General features: G+C 35.7%; 5 protein-coding genes across 5 annotated transcripts; 3 read left to right on the forward strand and 2 right to left on the reverse strand.

The window, feature by feature from the left end:
- Positions 1-657: 657 nt before the first annotated feature.
- Positions 658-982, forward strand: MONOS_9952 (uncharacterized protein; the record flags this gene model as incomplete). The annotated part of the gene is made up of 2 exons (XM_067880497.1): positions 658-661; positions 714-982. 2 exons carry the CDS (start codon positions 658-660, stop codon positions 980-982), a joined length of 273 nt encoding a protein of 90 aa, XP_067735486.1.
- A 2,290-nt stretch (positions 983-3,272) lies between these two features.
- MONOS_9951 (uncharacterized protein) lies at positions 3,273-4,047 on the forward strand (the record flags this gene model as incomplete). The annotated part of the gene is made up of 4 exons (XM_067880496.1): positions 3,273-3,352; positions 3,507-3,525; positions 3,795-3,902; positions 3,961-4,047. 4 exons carry the CDS (start codon positions 3,273-3,275, stop codon positions 4,045-4,047), a joined length of 294 nt encoding a protein of 97 aa, XP_067735487.1.
- A 2,631-nt stretch (positions 4,048-6,678) lies between these two features.
- MONOS_9950 (uncharacterized protein) lies at positions 6,679-7,150 on the reverse strand (the record flags this gene model as incomplete). Its single annotated transcript, XM_067880495.1, has 2 exons — positions 6,679-6,915; positions 7,043-7,150. 2 exons carry the CDS (start codon positions 7,148-7,150, stop codon positions 6,679-6,681), a joined length of 345 nt encoding a protein of 114 aa, XP_067735488.1.
- Positions 7,151-13,065: 5,915 nt separating this feature from the next.
- On the reverse strand, positions 13,066-13,482 carry MONOS_16994 (uncharacterized protein; the record flags this gene model as incomplete). The annotated part of the gene is made up of 2 exons (XM_067869873.1): positions 13,066-13,294; positions 13,358-13,482. 2 exons carry the CDS (start codon positions 13,480-13,482, stop codon positions 13,066-13,068), a joined length of 354 nt encoding a protein of 117 aa, XP_067735489.1.
- Positions 13,483-17,003: 3,521 nt separating this feature from the next.
- MONOS_9949 (uncharacterized protein) lies at positions 17,004-17,444 on the forward strand (the record flags this gene model as incomplete). Its single annotated transcript, XM_067880493.1, has 1 exon — positions 17,004-17,444. The coding sequence occupies one exon, from the start codon at positions 17,004-17,006 to the stop codon at positions 17,442-17,444; it is 441 nt and encodes a 146-aa protein (XP_067735490.1).
- Between the last annotated feature and the right edge of the window lie 3,826 nt (positions 17,445-21,270).

Here is a 21,270-nt window from a genome sequence, read left to right on the forward strand (position 1 = left end):
CTCCTTTTCATCAAATATGAATTGAGCTCAAGAAAAAAGATTCATCGCTTTCATCTCTTCAAATAGGATTTCTTCAGGCATATCAACATGCTCTTCTAAATTTTCCTTTCCTTTTCATTTTCAACAATTTGCTCCAGTTTCGTAGATGTGTAATCTGCAGAAGGCTATTTAGGAACACATCCATTTCATAAATGAATTGCTTCAATGCCCATTCCTTTTCATTTCAGATGCTTGATCTTCAAAATCAAAAAAGTCAGATTCAATCTCCGTTTTCTGTTGAATGCCTGATGATCAGCTTTTCTTGGTTAAACATTGTGCAATTTCCTTTGTAAAATAACATTAGCTGATATTTTGAGAGAGAATAAATATACATTTTGTGCTTCAGAAAAGATATTAAAAGATGAGGTCTGGCCCTGAATTCGAGGGGAGTTGAATGAATTCGAATAAACATTATTTTTGTTGATCATCAAAGAAATCGAAGAAGAAGTTGATTTGAATGAAATAAATGAATTTTTCCAAATTGCCTTTTTTCATCACGAGAATCGTGATTGAAAAATGCAAAGAAAGCTCCTTTATTGATTGACTGAAGAGACAAAGGAAAGGAAATGAAGCAATTTTCCGTTCAATTTTGCGGAGCTGTTGAATTGAATGGAATAAATGCGTTTGAAGTTCGGTTCTCTGATCCAGTAAAAAGTGTAAAAAAAAATTTGAAGAAGAAGAAGATGATGAAGAAGGTGAAGAAGAAGAAGAAGATGATGATGATGATGAAGGTGAAGAAGGTGAAGAAGAAGAAGGTGAAGAAGAAAAAGAAGGTGAAGAAAAAGAAGGTGAAGAAGAAGAAGGTGAAGAAGAAGAAAAAGAAGAAGGAGAAGGTGAAGAAGAAGAAGGTGAAGAAGAAGAAGAAGAAGAAGAAGAAGGTGGAGCAATTGAGAATTGTGAAACGAATTTAATCCTTTTAATAAAGATGTTGATGATTACTTGAGGAATGTCGATTGATAAAAACAAATCATTCGATGAGTTGATTTCAGATGAAATATACAATCTTCATCACAAAATATGTGAAAGGGAAAGAGATGCAAACAGATAAAGAAGGAAGTCCACAAATCGTTGACTGACTTTGTGTGGTTGAACTGTTTTTCCCTCAGAAAAAGAAAATTATGCTTGTCCAATGATGTCAACAATTCAAATGAACTTCATGGATGATGAGGATATTGGCAGAGAAGAATTCAAAATCGAAGAAGGCGTTGTCGATTGATGAAGTTGACTTCAATTGCAAAAATTTCAAACGAAATAAGAAGAAAATGACGAATTTTATGATTATGTGATTGATGTGTCGATTCTGGCAATGAGCATCTTTTATTGAAGTGAGACTGTTGAGAATGATAGCGAAGGTGAAGAAGAAGGTGAAGAAAAATAGAAGATGTCAGCTTTTCCAAGTCACGTTGGGCGATAGAAAAAACTGAATGTGTTCTGAATGTGAATGCCCAGTCAGCTCATGTGCTCTGACAAAAGAGTCGCTTCTGCCAAACACTCTCAAAATAAGCCAAACAAACTGCTTTTCTCTTTCTTGCAAACTCATGTTAAGCATTGTCAGGCTTTGCCTCATACAAAACGGATGGCAAAAGTCACGAATATCATCATTGAATGCAATCCAAACAGGGATAATCCCAAAACTTATGGTTCTTTCGCGAAATGAAAAGAAGGCTTTTCTTTCTATGGCATTCCTGTTCATGACCAATCTGTATTCATTCAAAGAACACCTTTAAAGAAAAATGAATGAAATAAAAAAATCAAACCATTTTTTTGGCCTCGAAATATTTTCCCTTCTCCAATGGATTGGTTATTATCAGCCAAGCAGTCTTTCTTGCTCTCCAAAATTGCCTCTTGCCACATAAAAAAACAGACTGCTGAACAATAAATGGCTGATGAAGAACATCATCGAAAGCAGAAAATCCTTTATGAAACCGATAATGAAGACAGGTGAAAATTAATATTCTCCAAATGATAAAGTAATGAACTCCTTTTCAAAGACTTATTCAACGCCATATCTTTGTTGATAGTTTTCCAACGTGTTTCGCGTAAATGGCAATGCGTTTGTTGTTAAGGCCTGCTGAGTGCTTCGTTCAACTCGCTTCCTCCATTGTTCAATCCCCAAATTCCCTTTCCTTTTCCACAAAGAAAATCTTCCTCCCAAAAACCATATAAAGCAAGTCCTGAGCAAAAGATATGCCAAGTGCAACGCATTTCCCTCGAAATGAACAAGCTGTTCAATTCGATCTTTCTGAAATTGTAGTAGCTTTTTCTGCAACTTGCTTGAGTTATTTTTCATTAAAAATATCACAGCCGATGTTGCACCATATGTTTTGCAATATACTGCCAAGTTCAAATCTCATACAATTTTACCCACTAATTCACTTTTCGCAAACAATATTGGAAAACAGCCACTCACTCCTCCATCTGTTAACAAAATCCCTGTTCTTCTGCGGTGCCATAACTTGCATTGGCACATCTGTAGCCGTTGGACTAAGCAGCTCAAACATGCTCTGGCCGCAGCAAATCATCAATCAAAAATCTTCACTTATATTATTATAGGTTGGACACCCTTATTAATAAACCAAACAATAAATGAATGTTTTGCTGCCCTTCGTCTTGCCTGTCTTGAGGCAAAAGAATGAAAATGATGCAGAGGAATAAGTTAATGATTGTGCATCTTCAGGTATTTTAATCGATATTTGTGACTCTTTTGAAGCAGATGTTCCTCCAACATTCAGAAATGGAATCAATATGTTGCTTCACCTTGATTTTTTCGAATGCACAGGACCAGCAGCAAATGTTTTATGGTGTGCACAGGGCATGACTGAATCACTATTCAAGCGATTTTATCTGTTCTTTTTTTATTATTTTAGAAAAAAGAAATTATTTATTGACTTTTGAAAGGGGCTTGGGCGATTGAACAATTTGAGGAATGCTGTGCAAAAAGGGGAAAGCGAAGAAAATGGATGGAATAATGGAAGACGTGAGATTTGAAGAGACTGGCGCTATTTGTGGAGTGGGTTGTTGAAAGGAAAATGGAGAAAATGGCGGATGAAAAGGGATTAGGATTGAGGTTGGGATTTTGGCGTTGGAGTATCGGGAGATGCTTTGAAGAGCCAAAGGCCTTGAAGGATGATGACTTTTTATTTTCGTTCTTCATTGAGGAAAAGATGCAAGAAAAAGATTTTTGATGAAAAGAAGAAGAACGAATAAGAAAAGGATGAAAGACTTCTGGGGGAATGTTTGCAATAGAACGTAATTCTGGGTGGAGGCCTTTCAGTGGAATTGGAGTTGATTTGTGTGGCTTGCCTGCTGAAAGGTGTGTTGGAGAAAGAAGGAAAGGGAGGAGACTCAAAAAGAAGTTGAAATGAGTTTGCTTGGCTTGAGTCATTTTCACACAGCGTTCAAGTGTGTCTTATTTTTTTTTTTTCAATTTTTTATTTTTTTTTTTGAAATGTATTTATTTTGAATAGGAGACAGACAACGAGTGATGTTTGAAGGAAGAAACAGGAATTATCATGTGCAATCAGAAGCAGCACAATTTGAGGGGACTTGCGAATGGATGAGTTTTGGAGAAATTGATGAAGAGATTGATGAAGTGCAGAGAGATGGGGAATGTGAGTGTGAATGGGCTGGGTTTTGGGAGAGAAGATTCAAAAGAAGTAGGAGATGTGGGAAAGGATGTGGATTGGAAGAGAAAATATGATGAGAGGATGAGAGAAGGGAGAGAATGATTGAACTCTGATGGGTGTGATTGTAAGAAGATGAAGAAGAGGAATTTGAAGAAATCAACATTTTCAGTTTCTGAGGGGAAAGAGGAGGCGACCACTCAAGAACAGTCAATGAACATTGGACATCCAATTCAATTGGTATGCATCAATCTGCTTGTTGAATTTTTTGTGATCATGTTTTTTTTCCAATATGAAGTTCATTTATCAAATTCAATATTTTATCTCAATGACAACATCACATGAACCCTTTTCATCTTCTTCTTCAGAAATATCATTCGATTGATTGCACATTTCTATTTCACCACATATATTCACATTTTTCAACTTTTATGTCATCTTTTCCTCTTCCTCTTCTTCATCTTCTTCACACGAATTCCAAAATAAGCCAATGAGAACATTCACATTCGGAGAAATGCAATCTGAAAGCTTCTATTTCTCCGACAGACATATTCTGCACACAACACTCCTTCTCCTATACATTCTCCTCCTTCTCCTCCACCACCACTTCCTCCTCCTTCGTCTTCTTTTTCCTCGACTTCTTCGTTAATGTCTTTTTCGTCTTCTTCTTCGCCTTCTTCGTTTATTTCTTCTTCGTCTTCTTCTTCTCTGATGCTTTCTCTCACTTTGTATCGGACGATCTCATATCAAGTTTATTTATACAGCTCGACGAGCTGCACCACAAAACAGAATCAAAAATTGCTTCATTTCGTTTCCTTCTACTCAGCAGATCAATCGTCAAATGATTCTTCATTTCATTTTTCATTCAAGATTCTCGTGATGAAAAGCCATTTGTTCAAATTCGTTTCGTTTCGTTTCTTCTTCTTCTTCTTCAACGTCTTTTTCAACGAGCAATAAAAATTGAGATATTATTTTTGTTTCAATAAACAATCCTCGAATTCAGCTCCAGGCCTCATCATCGATATCAATTTGGAAACACAAAAGCTGAAATTATATGGCAACGGAAACGATTCTATTTTTAGCCGAGAAAAGCCGATCAGAAGGCATTCAATCGGAAAGAAAATCTATTCTGGCCTTTTCGTTTTCAGATTGAAAGAATTCACCGAAAACAGAAAGAACAAGGCAAAAGACAATATTTGGAATTAATGATTATATGGATGATCTTCGAGAGATTGCGCTATAACATGCGCCTTCATCAAGCAATCGAAGATGAAACAAAGAGAGAAAGCGGTTGTTTTAGGAAAATCAATAATCGAAGGATAATTCTATGAAATAAGTGCGTCTGCAGCGAACACAAAAGGAGAAATGGGAATAATAAAAGAAATTGAAAGTTTGGAAGAGCTTGCTGATATTATCGAAAGATATCTTTTTGAAGAGATGAAAGAGATGATTCGTAAAAGCAACAAGCAGAATTTGCATTTGATGAAGAAGAAAAATTAGATGAAGAAATTTTGAAGAAATGTTTTCGTTTGGGCTGATTTTGGGCTCAATGAAAGAAAAGTGATGATATATACTTCAGTAGAAAATACGATGAAATCTCATGAACATGAAGTGAAATGGAAAACGATTAATATTTGAAGATGAAACGATCGAGAAAAGTTTAATATTAAAAATGATGAAAATGGAATGAATAATAAAGAAATCAGAAAATGTTTATCTTTTCCAGTGATTTTTGTAATTGGAGCACGAAATGTGAGAGTGTTTGTGGGAGTGAAAATGGAGACGAGAAGAGAGAGGGAGGCATCGCTGAAGGGAGCAATGCACCCGAGAGCATACTCCACTGTGGCACATGGGCGTTGCTGTGTTTTGCCACAGGCATCGACATCACTTCCACTGTTGGAAACGATTTTGTTCTGGTTGATGATTGGAAGCCAGCTGTTGTACACATTGCTATCAGCTGTATTGTTATTCCACACTCTTTTTGCTTGGGTTGTTGAGCCACAATTTTCAAACGGAGATTGTGTTATGGAATTACCACTGAAAAATACATCATTTCCTCTTCCATTTGCAGCTATATTTCCATCGAAGAAACAGAAAGTGATGAATTTTATTCCATTCATCCAAGAATAAGTTGAATAGAAGAAAATGGCAGCACCTCCATAATTGACAGAGGCAGTCAGTTTATTATTTATAAACTGACACTCAACGATTGAAAATTGATTTGGTTTGTTTTGTGGAGGCCAACGAAATGTGAGTGAGCCGGTTGAATCTTTACCAGAATTTGAGATGCACTTGCATTTGGTGAACATGAATTGACCGTTTGAAGAAAAATCACCAATATAAAAATACCATCCAGTTCCGCACCAGTTTGTTATTGAACAATTTTCGACTTTGTTTTCTGAGAATGAATAAACGGAAGATGATTGTCTGCCATCAATATCAATTGCACCTCCATGAGGAGCTGAACAGTTTGAAAAATTGGATATCGCGATATTCACGTTCTGCAAACAGTAAGTGTGTATTGCTCCACCACCAGTATCGCCTGTGATCGAACATTTGCTGAATGAACAAGAAATTATTGAGAGATTTGCATTGGCACAAACAACATTAAGTGCTCCTCCATAATCATTTTGTCCATTTGAATTATTCCACTCACACCATTCGAAGCGATGACTGTTCACATCAAACGAAGTCAATCTTCCAGGTGATTTTCTGTGAGTTTCTGATCCGACATGAACAACAGGATCATTTGATGAAGATCGAGTTTGGTGGAGAAAAGAAGAGTTGAAGGCAGAGAGAGAGGTGGATGGCTTGTTGAGGTTGGGGAGGATGGCACCATCGATGGGGTTGTGAGTGTGGAGGAAGATGGTTGAATTGGAGGATTTTATTTATCAGAAGAACAAACAAAAATGAAAGAAGAGAAAATGATTTCATCGAAAATCTTTGTTTTTATTTATATTCATTTCCGCAAATCTCAACCTTCAATCAACTCATCAGTTCATTCATTTTCATCACATCATACAGCTTCTTCTTCGTCTTCTTCGTCTTCTTCGTCTTCTTCGTCTTCTTCGTCTTCTTCGTCTTCTTCGTCTTCTTCGTCTTCTTCGTCTTCTTCGTCTTCTTCGTCTTCTTCGTCTTCTTCGTCTTCTTCGTCTTCTTCGTCTTCTTCGTCTTCTTCGTCTTCTTCGTCTTCTTCAACTCCTTCAACTTCTTCAACTTCTTCAACTCCATTAATCACTTCTTCTTCTTCTTCCTTTTGTTTTCATGACCATTGTCTTTTTCTTCTTTTTCATCTTTTTCAACTTCCTCTTTTCCCTGCCTTTTAGTTCCTTCAGCCCATCATCATCTTCCCATGAATTCCAAAATAAGCCAATGAGAACGTTCTCATTCGGAGAAATGCAATCCAAAAGCTTCTGTTTCTTCAGAGACACATTCAACGCACAACATTCTTTCTCCTTTGCATTCTTCTCCTCCTCTTTCTTCTTCATCTTCTTCGACTCTTTTATATTCTTCGTCTTCTTCGTTTTCGTTGTCTTCTTCTCCTCTTTCTTTTGCTACCACATCTCCTTCTTCTCATATTTCCAATGAAGAAAATCCTTCTTCTTCTTCTTCCTCTTCCTCTTCTTCTTCTCCTCCTCCTTTTCCTTCATTACCTTCTTTTTTTTCTTCTGCTGCTTCTTCATCTTCGTATTCATCTTAACTTCTATCTTCAACAGATATTTATGTCTTTTGTATTTTTAGAAACAACAGACAAACATCATTATTTTTATGTTTTTGAAGAGAAAGCAATGAAACCACTCAAAGTTTGCAAATGAACTGAAGATATCAATCTTCATTGACAAATTAATGCGAATTGCCCAATTTTATTTGTGATTGGGGTTTTATATTCCTTCTGAAATCAACTTATCAAATGTTATATTTTTGCCAACTGACAACATCACATGAACCCTTTTCATCATCTTCTTCTGAAAAATTATTTGACTGATTGTTCATCTCTCAATCATCTCTTCTCATCTTCTTCAAATTCTTCAACTTCTTCTGCGATTTGTCCTTTCCCACAAACTGTGCAATCTTTACCATTATCTCCAACATCTTCAATGCCATATTCACTAACTTTGCATTGGATCGGAACATCGACCTTCTATTGTGTTTATACGTTCCAATATACAGCTCTGCAAAATTGAACGAAAAATAGCTTCATTCACTTTTCTTTGTCTCTGCAGTCAATCGATAAAAGAGCTTTCTTTACATTCACAATTCTTTTTATTTGAAAAAATGGCAATTTGGGCGAATTCATTCATTTCATTCAAATGGACTTCTTCCTCTACGTCTTCTTCAACGAGCAACAAAAATAATGTTTATTCAAATTCATTCAACTCCTGTCAAATGCAGCACCATGCCTTATCTTTTAATATCTTTTCTGAAGTACAGAAAACAATTTATTCTCTCTCAAAATATCAGCTGAAATTATATTTCGACGGAGGCGATTCTCCACAAAGCAAAGAAAAGTCTGCACGTTTTCAACAACGAATCAATTCTGGCTTTTTCATTTGGAAGCTGAAAGAGGCACAGATAAAAAAGAAATATCGCTGAAGCAATTTTTATTTGGAACGGATGGATTCCTAAATAGCCTTCGGCAGATTACACAGCTACGAAGCAACAGCGAATTGCAAAAAATGAAATGAGGAAGAAAAACAATTTTGAAGAAAAGGGTTATTTGAAGGGTAATTATATGAGATTCTTGCTCCAATTGGATACTAACAAGTTGGAACGAGAAAGCTGATGAAAATATAATTATTGAAAAACCTTCGAATATGATCGAAGAGACTCTATTGAAGAGAAGAAATAGATTATTCTCTTTTTCATGAGATAAATTTTCACTTGATGAAGAAGCCAAATCAAATGGAAAATGACAAAGAAATACTTTTATATGAGATGATATTTAGGATTTTGAAAAAATTAAACTTCTGGTGAAAAGACAATGAAAGCTTATGAATTTTTCTATGATATGGAAAATGGTGAAAATAAGAAAATGGAAGAAATTATAAAGAAATAAGATAAAGTTCATTGTTATCAATGATTTTTGTATCAACTGCATTGAAAGTCAGTGTTTGAAGAGGAACAAATGTTGAGGAAAGGAGGGTGAGAGAGGCGTCGTGGAGGAGGGAAATGAAGCCAGTGAGGGCATACTCGATGGTGGCACATGGGGTCTGTTGGGGTCTGCCACAGGCATCAGCATCAGTTCCATTGCTGGCAACGATTTTATTCTGGGCAATGAGTGGGAGCCAGCCATTATACACAGCGTTATCAGCTTGTCCATTATTCCACACTCTTTTCGATAGGGTTGTTGATCCACAATTCTCGAATGGGGATTGGGTGATACTGCTTCCATTGAAGAACACATCGTTTCCTCTGCCATTTGTTGCTGTGTTTCCATCGAAAAAGCAGAATGTGATGAATTTAACATTATTCATCCAATCATATGTTCTTGTGCAACACAACGCAGCTCCACCATATGTGGTTGGATTTTCGACTTTGTTGTTGATGAACTGGCACTCTTGGAGCAAGCATTGTTTTGGTTTTTCTGGTGGAAGCCAATGAAACGTGACTGCTCCAGCTGCATCACCACCAGTATTTGCAATACAGGTGCAATTTTTGAACAAGAATTTTGCATCTGATGGCATGTTGTCGAGACCAAAATACCATCCAGTTCCAATACCGCCTGTTATTGAGCACCTTTCTACTCTGTTTTCTGAGAATGTCCATACAGAACTGGATTGTGGATAAGCTATGCAAGTTGCTCCTCCACCTGACGCAGAGCTGTTTGTAAAATTGGATTTTGAAATATCAATTTTCAACAAATATACACAATACAAAGCTCCACCATTTCCATTACAGGAACAATCGTTGAATGAACAAGAAGTGATTGTGAGATTTGCATTTGTGCAAACAACAGAAAGTGCTCCACCCCAATCACTTTCGCTTTTTGAATTATTCCATTCGCACCATTCAAATTTGTGGCTGTTCTCATCAAAATCAGTCAATCTTCCAGGTGATTTTCTTTGAGATTCATTTCCCACGTGCACGACAGCAGCATTTGGTGAAGAGCGTGTTTGGTGGAGGAAAGATGCATTGAAGGCAGAGAGAGAAGTGGATGGGCTATTGAGGGAAGGGAAGAAAGAGAGAGGAGTGAATGGAAAGAAAGAGAATGAATTTTGCAATTGAAATTTTCAGAAATTTGCTTCAAAATATGAAAATTTCTCAAAATAAATAATTTTAGCATTTATTTGCATATAATGTTAAGATTATTAATTATTTTATCACAAACAGCATTCAATGAAATTTCTATGATTCCAAATATGAATTTCTTTTTGTTTCTCTTTTTGTCAAATCTTTTAAGAATTGATATCCTTTTTATTCCAACAAAGAATCGAAAAATCATTAATTTTTTCCAATTTTGTTGTCAAACAATTTTCTGTTTTGTTTTCTGAATTGTCATTTGTACAATCGAAAATTTTCAGTTTGATTAAAGAATGTTCTTCTTTTGTTTTGTTCTTCAGATAACATAATTATCGGTACTGTTTTGCAACCAGAAAATGAAAAATTGATTTTATAAACAAATAATCAATATTTCATTTTTAAACAAATAAAAAGCCAAGTTCAGTGAAAACGAGAAGTTAAATATGATCATTTTTTTTTTCAAATTATCCAAATTTGCTGTTTCTCTTTTGTTTTGGCGAATGCAATGAAATTGGAAAAAAAAGCAATCTCGAAGAAAGGTGAAAACTCTTCAATTTTCAATTTGAAATAGTATTCCATTTTTCTATAATCAATAATAACACCACAACGGATGTATCAAAATGAAACAAAATTGAATCAAAAACAGTTTAGTGAAATGTTTTGTTTTACCAAATGTTATTTATTCCTGATATGTGTGATTATTTTTGATATCAAATTTCTTCTGTGAAATATTTCGAATTGAACAATAATCTGAAAAGTTTGACTTTCGTTAAAAAGGTATTGTTGATGAAACAAACATTCTTCATTGTCCACATTGATAAAAGATGTTTGAAAGATGAACAATTTCAAAGCTTGAAACATTTCGATGAAAATTCATCAATCAACAACTTGAAACTTTGAAATAATGAACAACACAAAAAAATTTCATTTCAACAATAATTACCCAGGATTTTCAAAATAATAAAAAAAATAAAACATTTTATTGCACTTCATCACAACAAATGCTTTTCTGACTCATTGAGAGAAACAACAACAAGACAAAATATAATAGGTTAAATTTTTCATTTTTTTGTGGAAAAGATCTTGTTGCACATTGAAGGATGAGTTCGTTCAAAAAAATATCCTCAACACCATTTTTCTATTTTTATTCTTGAAACAATATTGATTCAGTGATTGCATGTTATTCCCTTGTGTGATGAAATCATTATCTTACATTATTTTATTTTTCTTGGAACAAACATTGTGTGCATTTTTCATCTTCTTCTCGTGGAATTGAATAGCATGATCAGATATTCTCAATCGAATCAAATAAGTTGAATGTGAGAATTTTCTTTGAACAATCGATTTTATGATCAAAACTTTCAAAATGCATGTCTCTCAAAAATGTGGGGAAAATAGTCAAAATGATATTTCTTTTCAATCATATTTGTTCTGACAATTGAAAATCGAGCACTTATTCTAATTATAAATATATTCATCTTTCCATTTTTTTCTTTGTGAAACACCATCGAATATAATCACAATCGGATATTATCACAAAAAGAAATACACAACTCAATGCGATTGTGAACAATTATGATAAAATGGATAATTTTGCATAATCTGAGAAAATAACTTTTTTTGATTGAAATGTTCATGATAAATAAACTCGAAAAACAAAAGAAAATCAATGTTTCACTTTGAACAGTTTTTGATCGATTCTATTTGTCATCAATCGCTTTCAAACGAAGAATCTTTATTAAATTTTTTTAATTGAGAATGAGTGGGTGATTAACAAAATGATACATTTTCTGATGGAATTAATTGTTCACAATTTTCATCTTTTTATTCTAACAATGATTTTTTCGTTGAACAATAAATTGTGAATTGAAACATTTCTGAATTTGAAACAAGTCTATAAATAACACAAAAAACAAAATGTGTATTTTTATCAAAAGAAATCTCCCATTTCTTGAATATTCAATGTTTTTCGAAACATATTAGCTTTTTCATTTGAATGAATTAGAGGTTTTCCAATCGTTAAATATGATATTGAAAATTGGAAAAGTGGAAAAAAGAGATGTTTCAAAAAAAGAAATAATTATTATTTGTTAATAATTGATAGAATGGTAGTCATAAAAACAAAATGTCTGATTTTTCTCATTTTTGGACAATTTGTTAAAAATTGGTTTCAATAAAAAAAGTTGTGTTTTTCTTATGTCAGATAATTTTATTTTGATTTTTGAATGACAAAAAGAAAAATAATAATTCAGTTCATTTTGATTGGTTGCACTCATATATCTTCCATGATCGATCATTTAATCAGAAATTGGAAAGTTGATTGAAATGAATGATAACCTTGAGAGTGATTATTCTTCACATAATTGTTCCCCAGTGCATTTATTTTTAACATTTCTCAAGTCAATGGAGAATGCCTTTGAGTATTATTTGTGAAAATAAAATATCAAACAATTCATCAAACAAAATATTTTATCCGAAAACCCTTTGACTCAAAAAAATCTATTTAACATCGAAAATAAAATGTTGTGTGAATATGAAAGAAACAAAAGCAAACAATAAATACAAATAGTTGTCCATTTACACAAAAGAAGACAATTTCAGATAATCATCAATTATTCACAAGATTTCCTCTTCTTTCAGCTCCATTCAGAATTTCATTTCATTCAGATAATCAACAATATGTTCTTATTCACTTTTGACCAGACTGTTTATAAAGGAATCAGAAAACTAAAAGCTTGGAAACATTGGTGCAAATACTCGCTGCATTCCTCACCATAAATCTCGTTCATGGAGAAGACATCGCAAACAGCATCATCAGAGGCGCTCGCCCAGACAAGGTGGAACATGCATCGGGAAATCACATCTGTGGTGCTCAGACAAGCCTTGCCCTCATCAACACCTCCTTGTGTGTGACCCATCTCAACATCATCCCTCTCAGTGGTTGTCCACTCCTCACTGCCCAACACCACTCCGCTGCCTCCATCTGCTCCTCCGCTTGCACCATCCACCCACCTTCACTCAACAACAACCACCACCACCACTGCCCCCTCTTCCTCTCTGCCCATGCCTCCCTCGCCCTCACAAACTTCTCCCTCACCACCCACCAACCAGCCATCCTCTCCTTCCCCCTCTTCTCCACCCCAAACAATCTCCTCCCACATTCCTACTCCTCAACCCCTGCCTCCTTCTCCATCTCCCACTCCTCCTTCTCCTCCTTCATCTCCCTCGTCCAGCCCTTCCTTTTTTCTCCTTCTTCCCTCTCTTCCCCTTCCCCTTCTCCTTCTCCTTCCCTTTCCCCATCTCCTTCATCTTTCTCATCCTCATCCTCATCCTCTTCTTTTTCTTCCCCTTCCCTTTCCCCTTCTATTTCCTCTTCCCCTTCCCCTTCCCCTCTCCATAACCATCACCAATCCCATCCCCACCTCCAAATCCACCTCAATCTCCATCTCTCAAACACCCTCTTCTCCAACATCTCCTCTCCCCAATCCCCTCGATCTCTTCCATCCCTTCCCTCCCACTCACTCCATCCTTTCCTCTCAACCACTTCTTCCTCTTCTTCCACTTCTACCTCCACCAACATCAATTCAATCCCCTCCTTCTCTCTTCATTCATCCCTCTCCATCCACTCAACCATCTTCCTCCACACCCACAACCCCATCGATGGTGCCATTCTCCCCAACCTCAACAGCCCTGCCACTTCTCTCTCTGCCTTCAACACATCTTTCCTTCACCAAACACGCTCTTCATCAAATGCTGCTGTAGTTCATATTGGAAATGAAACCAACAGAAAGAGACCAGGAAGACTGACTTCATTTGATGAGAACAGTCATCGCTTTGAATGGTGCGAATGGGAAAACACAACTGGAGGGCCAGATCGAGGAGGAGCGCTTTATGTGGATTGCGCAAATGCTAATCTTGCAATCATATCGTGTTCATTCAACAATTGCTCATGCAATTGGGATGGCGGAGCATTGTTTTGTAATAGTTCGTTGAAGTTAACCATCATGCAGTCCAATTTCACAAGTTGTTCGGCTGCTCATGGAGGAGCAGTCACTTCATGGAATCCACAATCAAATTCTGTTTGGACATTCTCAGAAAACCGAGCGGAAAGCTGTTCAATAACAAACTGGTGCGGAACTGGTTGGTATTTTCATGTATATGATATGCCATCAAATGCTCAATTCCTGTTCACAAAATGCAAGTGCATCTCAAATTCTGGTGGTGATTCAACCGGCTCTCTCACATTTAATGATCCACCAGCTAACAAACCAAACCAATTTTTAATAAATGATTGTAAGTTCATCAATAACAATCTGACTGCTTCTTCTTCTTATGGGGGCGCTGCCATCTATTTGGATGTCACTTATTCCTGGATGAGTGGAAATAAATTCATCACTTTCTGTTTCTTCGATGGCAACACTGCCAAAAACGGAAGAGGAAACGATGTGTTCTTCAGTGGCAATGCCATCATTCAATCTCCATTTGAGAATTGTGGATCAACAACCCTATCGAAAAGAGCGTGGAACAACGATACAGTGAAAACGCTGAAAAAAAATGACCGATTCTAGCTTTTCTTTCCAAATTCTCCAATGAAATGCATTTCTTGTTTCCTTCTCTAATTTTTTTTCTCTGTATTTTCTCCTCTTCTCTCATTCCTTCTTTGACTCATTTATTCAAATCTTTTGATTTCTTCTGTATTTAGTCATTTACCCCTATTTGCTATTTCTTCATTCAAATTTATCCTCTATTTATCCATTCACTTTTCTTTGTGTAAGTTGCTATTTCTTCTCTCCTCTTCTTCCTATAATTCTTCTTTTCATTCAAAAATATTTTCAATCTTCTCAATTCTATTTCCTTTCAAAATCCTCCAGTAAAACATGCTCTTCCTTCTCTTTCTCTTTCTCCTCTTCTTTCGCCTTCTTATTCTTATTTCTGATTATTTCCTTCATCTGCAAAATTTCTCCGTTTCTTCATTTCGTTCATGATCTCTGACGATGAAACAGATCATGAAGAAATTCGATCAGATGATGCGAATGATGATAATGAAGAAGAAGCTGTGTGAAATGTTGTTGATGTGTTTAAAGAAGAAGATGATGATGGTAATGATGAATGGATTGAATGAGACGATTAATTGTTGAAAATTGAGAAGATTGGAGTCAATAAATATCAACGTAGAATTTCATTGAAATTCTCTTCTTCTGGATTTCTTCTTCTTCTGCAGAGGAGAAACATCTGAATCCTTTTTCACTTTCAGCTCAATCCTCTTTCTCTCTCTCAAACTAAAAATACAAAGAACACCTCAATTCCTTTTTCATTCCGTCTCTTCCTTTTTCGCTTCCCCTTCTTTCACAAAAAATCTTCTTTCCTCAAAAATAATTCTTCGCCAAAGGTTAATGCCAGGCATCTTCGATTTATCTCGCATTTCATCTGTCTGTCTTTATTTTTCCTTTCCTGCTTTCCTTATTCAAAGCCACCTTATCCCTCATACTTTCAACATTCTTAAAACAAAATAATAATCACTTCAAAAAATATATCAGCAAACCTTCAGAACCAATGCTCAAGTCAATAACTATATTTTATTCCGTTGGCAACTGTTTCCCTTCAATAAAAATTCATTATTCCTTCCTTTTTCAAGTGTTTCATCATCTGATTCGCTAATCGTCCTTTCCGTCAGTTGTTTTTCCATCAAATGCATTGATTTCCCTTCCTTCTGAAAAATGTGAAATTCATGTATTCTGCTCAAATTCCATTTTCATCATTGAAAAATATCTTATTTATCATCTGAAAATATCATCTCCAATTCCCTTCCCAATCCCTTCATCATGCACACTTTTCATATGAATTCGCTCTCCCAACTCGATGGTCACCCTGCACAACGCGATATTCCGCTTTCATTCATTTTCATTCTTTTCCACCTCCTGCCCTGAAAACAACACAAAAACAGTCAACAGATAAATATTCATATATAGAAAAATAAATAAAGACCAAACTGCGCTTCGACTGTTTTTTGCCAAGCACACTCATTTCCACAGCCATCATCATTCCAAAAATAAATCAATCTCACCATTTCAGTCTCAGAATGGTCAAATTGCAGCACGGAACGCGTCTCCACAAAATACATCGTACATCTCACTGGAGGGTCTTCTCAGCCCGTACGCATTGTGGTGGATGTTCAGTGGTGGTTTTTTCTGTTTTTGGCATGATCATCTCCTTTAATAATATTCTCAACCATTCAAAGTGTTATATCTCGTTTATTTCATCAACACCAGGCACATGAGGGATATGGGGCAGAGAAGAGATGGAAGAATATTTTTTGTGGCAGGGGGTGGGAGTTGAGTGTTTTTTGGAATGTTAATATTTCGAGAGGGGTTTTTGAATGAAAGAAATTCTGAGACAAAAAGTTGGGGAAGGAATAGGCAGAGATTTATAGAAGAAAATGTAGAAAATATATAGAGAAGTGGTTGGAGATGATGAAAGAGGGCTTATTGTTGATTGGAGAAATGGATTTTGAAGAGAAAGAAAAGAGGGCAAAAGCGGGACAGAAGAGGGCAATTGTGAAATATTCGATTGGAAGAGGGGGTAACTTTTATGAGAGGAGAAGAATGTTTTTTGGAAGAGACAGGGAAAGGTGAAGAAAAGGAGGGATTGATATTTTTTGATGATTTTTGGGATTGAATGGAAGAGGGGAATGGAAAGGAAAGGAAATTGAGAAAAATCAACATTTTCTGTTTTTGAGGGGAAAGGAGGGGAAATTGCAAAAAGAAAGTGAATTGATTTTGAAGAAATACAGCAAGATTGATTTATCCAATCTGTTCGTCACAAATATTGTGATTGAGTTTTTCAAACAAATCTGAAATTTATACAGCAAGCGATCCGTTTTGGCCAATCAACAATTTCATACAAATTATTCTCAACATCATAAATGTTGTTCAACTGATTTCGCATTTCTCAACTGCATCTTCTTCTTCGTCTTCTTCTTCGTCGTCGTCTTCCGATAATCCTTCTTCATTCGATCAATTACCTTCCTCATTTTTCGGTTTGCAAACACAAAATTCGCCTTCTCACAATTCACCTGTTTATTCAGCGACAAGCGTGCCTGTTATGAACCATATAGCCAAAAACATGCAAAATCTTATTCAGTCACATATTGCTTCTTCTTCTTCTTCTTCTTCTTCTTCTTCTTCTTCTTCTTCTTCTTCTTCTTCTTCTTCTTCTTCTTCTTCTCCATCTTCTTCTGATAATACTCCTTCATTCAATCAACCATCTTTCTCATTTCTCGATTTACAAACACAAGATTCGCCTTCTCACAATTCACTTGCTTATTCAGCGACAAGCACGCCTGTTATGAACCGCATAGCCAAAAACACACAAAATCTTATTCATTCAAATTTTGCTTCTTTCTCTTCTTCTCCTTCTCCTTCTTCAACTTCAACATCATTCTTCCTTATTCATGCACACATTTGTACGGCATCGATCTTCATTTCAACAATTGTGATCCTTCTTTTTTTCTTCAACATCTTTTTCAACAAGCAACAAAAATGATACTATTTTTGCATTTCGTTCAACTTCCATCAAATTCAGGGCCAGATCTCATCTATTGTTGCTATTTGGAAAGACACAAAGAATTACTTATTACAACGCATAATGTCAGCTGAAGTTAATAAAAATAGAAAAGATACTTAATTAAACAAGAATAGTCTATTAGCAGCGTGAAATAAAAAAGGAGGATGCTTTCCCCCTTCTTTCAGTGAATGAAGGATACACAGGTGAAAAAGAAAAAGAATTGGAGAAATCCTTTTATGAAATGGATGGGTTCCAAAATGGCCTTCGGCAGATTTCACAACGTCATGCTCCTTCAACAAATCGCAGAAGATGAAACAAAGAGAGAAAGCGGTTGTTTTAGGAAAATCAATAATCGAAGGATAATTCTATGAAATAAGTGCGTCTGCAGCGCTCAAAAAAGGAGAAATTGGAGTGATAAAAGAAACAGATATTTTTGAAGAGATTGTTGATATGCTTGAAGAAATGTATTTTGAAGATACGACAGCAATGAATCTTTTTTCATGAGCTTAATTTGTAGTTGATGGAGAAGAAAAATTAGATGAGGTAATGACGAAGAAATATTTTTGTCTTGTTGATGGTATGGATTTCTGAAAAAAATAATGATGATATATACTCCAATTGAAAAAGCTATGATAGCTTATGAATTTTTCTATGATATGGAAAATGAAAGAATTTATATGAGAACCTGAAAAAATTCATCATTTCCTGTTGTTTTTGTGTCAGCAGCGCTGGATGTGAGTGTTTGAGTTGGGACAAATGCTGAGGTGAGGAGGGTGAGAGAGGCGTCTTGGAGGAGGGAAATGAAGCCAGTGAGGGCATACTCGATGGTGGCACATGGGGTCTGTTGGGGTCTGCCACAGGCATCTGTATTGGTTCCATTGCTGGCAACGATTTTATTCTGGGCGATGAGAGGGAGCCAGCCATTATACACTGCATTGTCAGCTGTATTGTTATTCCACACCCTTTGTGTTGGGGTTGTTGATCCGCACTGATTAAATGGAGATTGGGTGATGCTGCTTCCGCTGAAGAACACATCGTTTCCTCTGCCATTTGTTGCGGAATTGCCATCGAAGAAACAGAATGTGATGAATCTAATTTCATTCATCCAAGTGAAGGTGTACATGCAGCACAGCCCAGCTCCTCCGCGTGTGGAGGAGGCAGTCAATTCGTTGTTAATAAATTGGCACTCATTGATCAAAAATTGACTCGGTTTGTTTCCTGGAGGATTATAAAATGTTAAAGAACCAGCAGAATCTCCACCAGAATTTGAGATACACTTACATTTAGAAAACAAAAATTGAAAATTTAACTGATTATAATCTAGAGCAAAATACCAACCAGTTCCACACCAATTTGTTATTGAACAACTTTCAACTTTGTTTTCTGAGAATGAATAAACAGAATTGGATTGAGGATACCACATGGAAACACCTCCTCCATGTCTTGCCTGACAATTTGAGAAATTGGATTTGGTCATATTAATTATTGATAAATTACAACAGTATAACGCTCCTCCAACATCACCACTCGAACAGTTGAAAAATGAGCACAAGGTGATTGCGAGATTTGCATTTACACAAACAACATAAAGTGCACCTCCATATTCATTCCCACTGTTTGAATCATTCCATTCGCACCACTCAAATTTATGGCTGTTCTCATCAAATGAAGTCAATCTTCCAGGTTTCGCTCTTTGAGTTTCATTTCCAATGTGTTCAACAGGGGCATTTGATGAAGATCGTGTTTGGTGAAGGAAAGATGTGTTGAAGGCAGAGAGAGAAGTGGATGGGCTGTTGAGGTTTGGGAGAATGGCACCATCGATGGGGTTGTGGGTGTGGATAAAGATGGATGAGTGGATGGAAAGAGATGAGTGAAGGGAGAAGGAGGGGATTGTATTGGTGTTGGTGAAAGTGGAAGTGGAAGTGGAAGAAGACGAAGAGGTGGTTGAGGTGAATGGATTGAGTGAGTGTGAGGGAAGGGATGGAAGAGATGGATGGGATTGGGGAGAGGAGATGTTTGAGAAGAGTTTAAATGGAATATGATGTATTTTGTTTAATGTACATTTGCATATATTTATGTTTGAAGCAACTTAACATTTTTTTTGAATGAGTTCATGTTTAGATAAGATAATGAATTTAATTCTAATATCGTGATAAATACCTTTAAAAAAATATTACCATCGTTCAAAAACCCGGATTTCAAGAAAAAAGTGAAAAATGATTATCTCTTCCAAAAACATTTTCATTTATATAAATATTTTCTTCACGTATCGACATCTATTTTCGATCCAAACATAAATCATTATCATTTAAATTCAATTTTCATTGTTGAGAGAATCACATTAATGCTATGCTCATTTCTCAATAAGGAAAAAAAAAAAAAAAAAAAAACAAGCAATTCTGTGAATAACTTTAATTGTTCAATGAATTCTACACTATTTCATTCCTTTTTTCACAAACAAAAATGCAAAATTAATTTTTGCATGTTTTCAATCATTATCAAATAACAAAACCATATTAATTGCAGTGTCTAAAAATTTATCATTTACTCAGTAGAAACAAGAATAAGTCACATCTGAAATAAGGCGACTGAAATCAATTTCACAAAAAATATTTGAACTTCGAAAAGATCATTTGATTACAAAGAAAGTCGCTGTCGATTCTGGCACAATTTCTAACGGTTAATGGTACAGAGGAATAGCTGCAGAGAAGCAAAAAAGACCTGCGGGAGCGAACGGAAGATCACCAATAATAACACAAGATTTAATAGAAAAAATTGAGAATCAAGTTATTGTTCTTCTTTCAAAATGAGAAACAATTAGTGTGAAGGACGTGCACAAAATGGTTTTTGTAATTATTTATCAAGGAAATTAATTTTTCGAAGTATTTCAAGATTATGGAGCATCTTGAGCAATCATTGCATGACGAAAAAGAGATAAAAATTCCAGGTTATACTGCATCATATTGCACGATTCAAAGAAGCAGTGTTTTGAAATCAGCGCTTTCCAAACCTTTGGACTCAGCAAAAATATCTGCACAATCATCAAGTGCCATGCAAAAAGGGTTCGAAGAACTTTATCAGATTGTAAATGACAAAGATATTAGTGAATCAGGAATATTTAATTTCAACGAAACTTCACTCCATTTTGGAGACAATTCTTGCAAACAAGTGGTTTGTTTGCAAAATCAGAAACCCCATTCTACCCCGTTACCAAAAAAAACTTCAAACACAACTTTATGCCTTTGTGTGTGTGCGGATGGCTCTTGTTTACCTTCATAACTTCTTTGGCCAGCAAAAAAAACACCTTCAGAATTTCTCACACTTTCTTCATTCAATATCAACAATATATTTGCTTCATCTGGCTGGATAACAACGAAAATATTCGAAAAAATAATGTGCGAAAACTGGCTAATTCAAATTGAAGAAAAAATGAAAAATGAGGAAAAAAATCGTCGTTATTTCTAACGGATAATCATTCATCACACTTCAGTGAAGCCGTTGAAATGTTTGCAAGAAAAAAAACATCATCATCAAAAAATTTCCACCAAATTTGACTCATCTGCTTCAACCGTGCGATAACTCGATTTTTGCTAGGTTCAAAAAAAACGTACAACAAAAACTTCAAAACTTCATCTGATCGTTCCTCTTCCGCATTTCGCTTCGCTGTTTTTGACATTCTCCCAGAAGCTATATCTGCATCTTCAACTCCTTCAAATATTAAACTTGCATTCAAACAAACAGGTGTATGGCTGGTCAAAGCTGCTCCGGTATTGGTGAGAATATGAGGTGAACCAGAAAGAAACAA

The sequence above is a fragment of the Monocercomonoides exilis genome, assembly GCF_001643675.1.
Source record: "Monocercomonoides exilis strain PA203 chromosome Unknown scaffold3-2548433, whole genome shotgun sequence".
Lineage (NCBI taxonomy): Eukaryota > Preaxostyla > Oxymonadida > Polymastigidae > Monocercomonoides > Monocercomonoides exilis.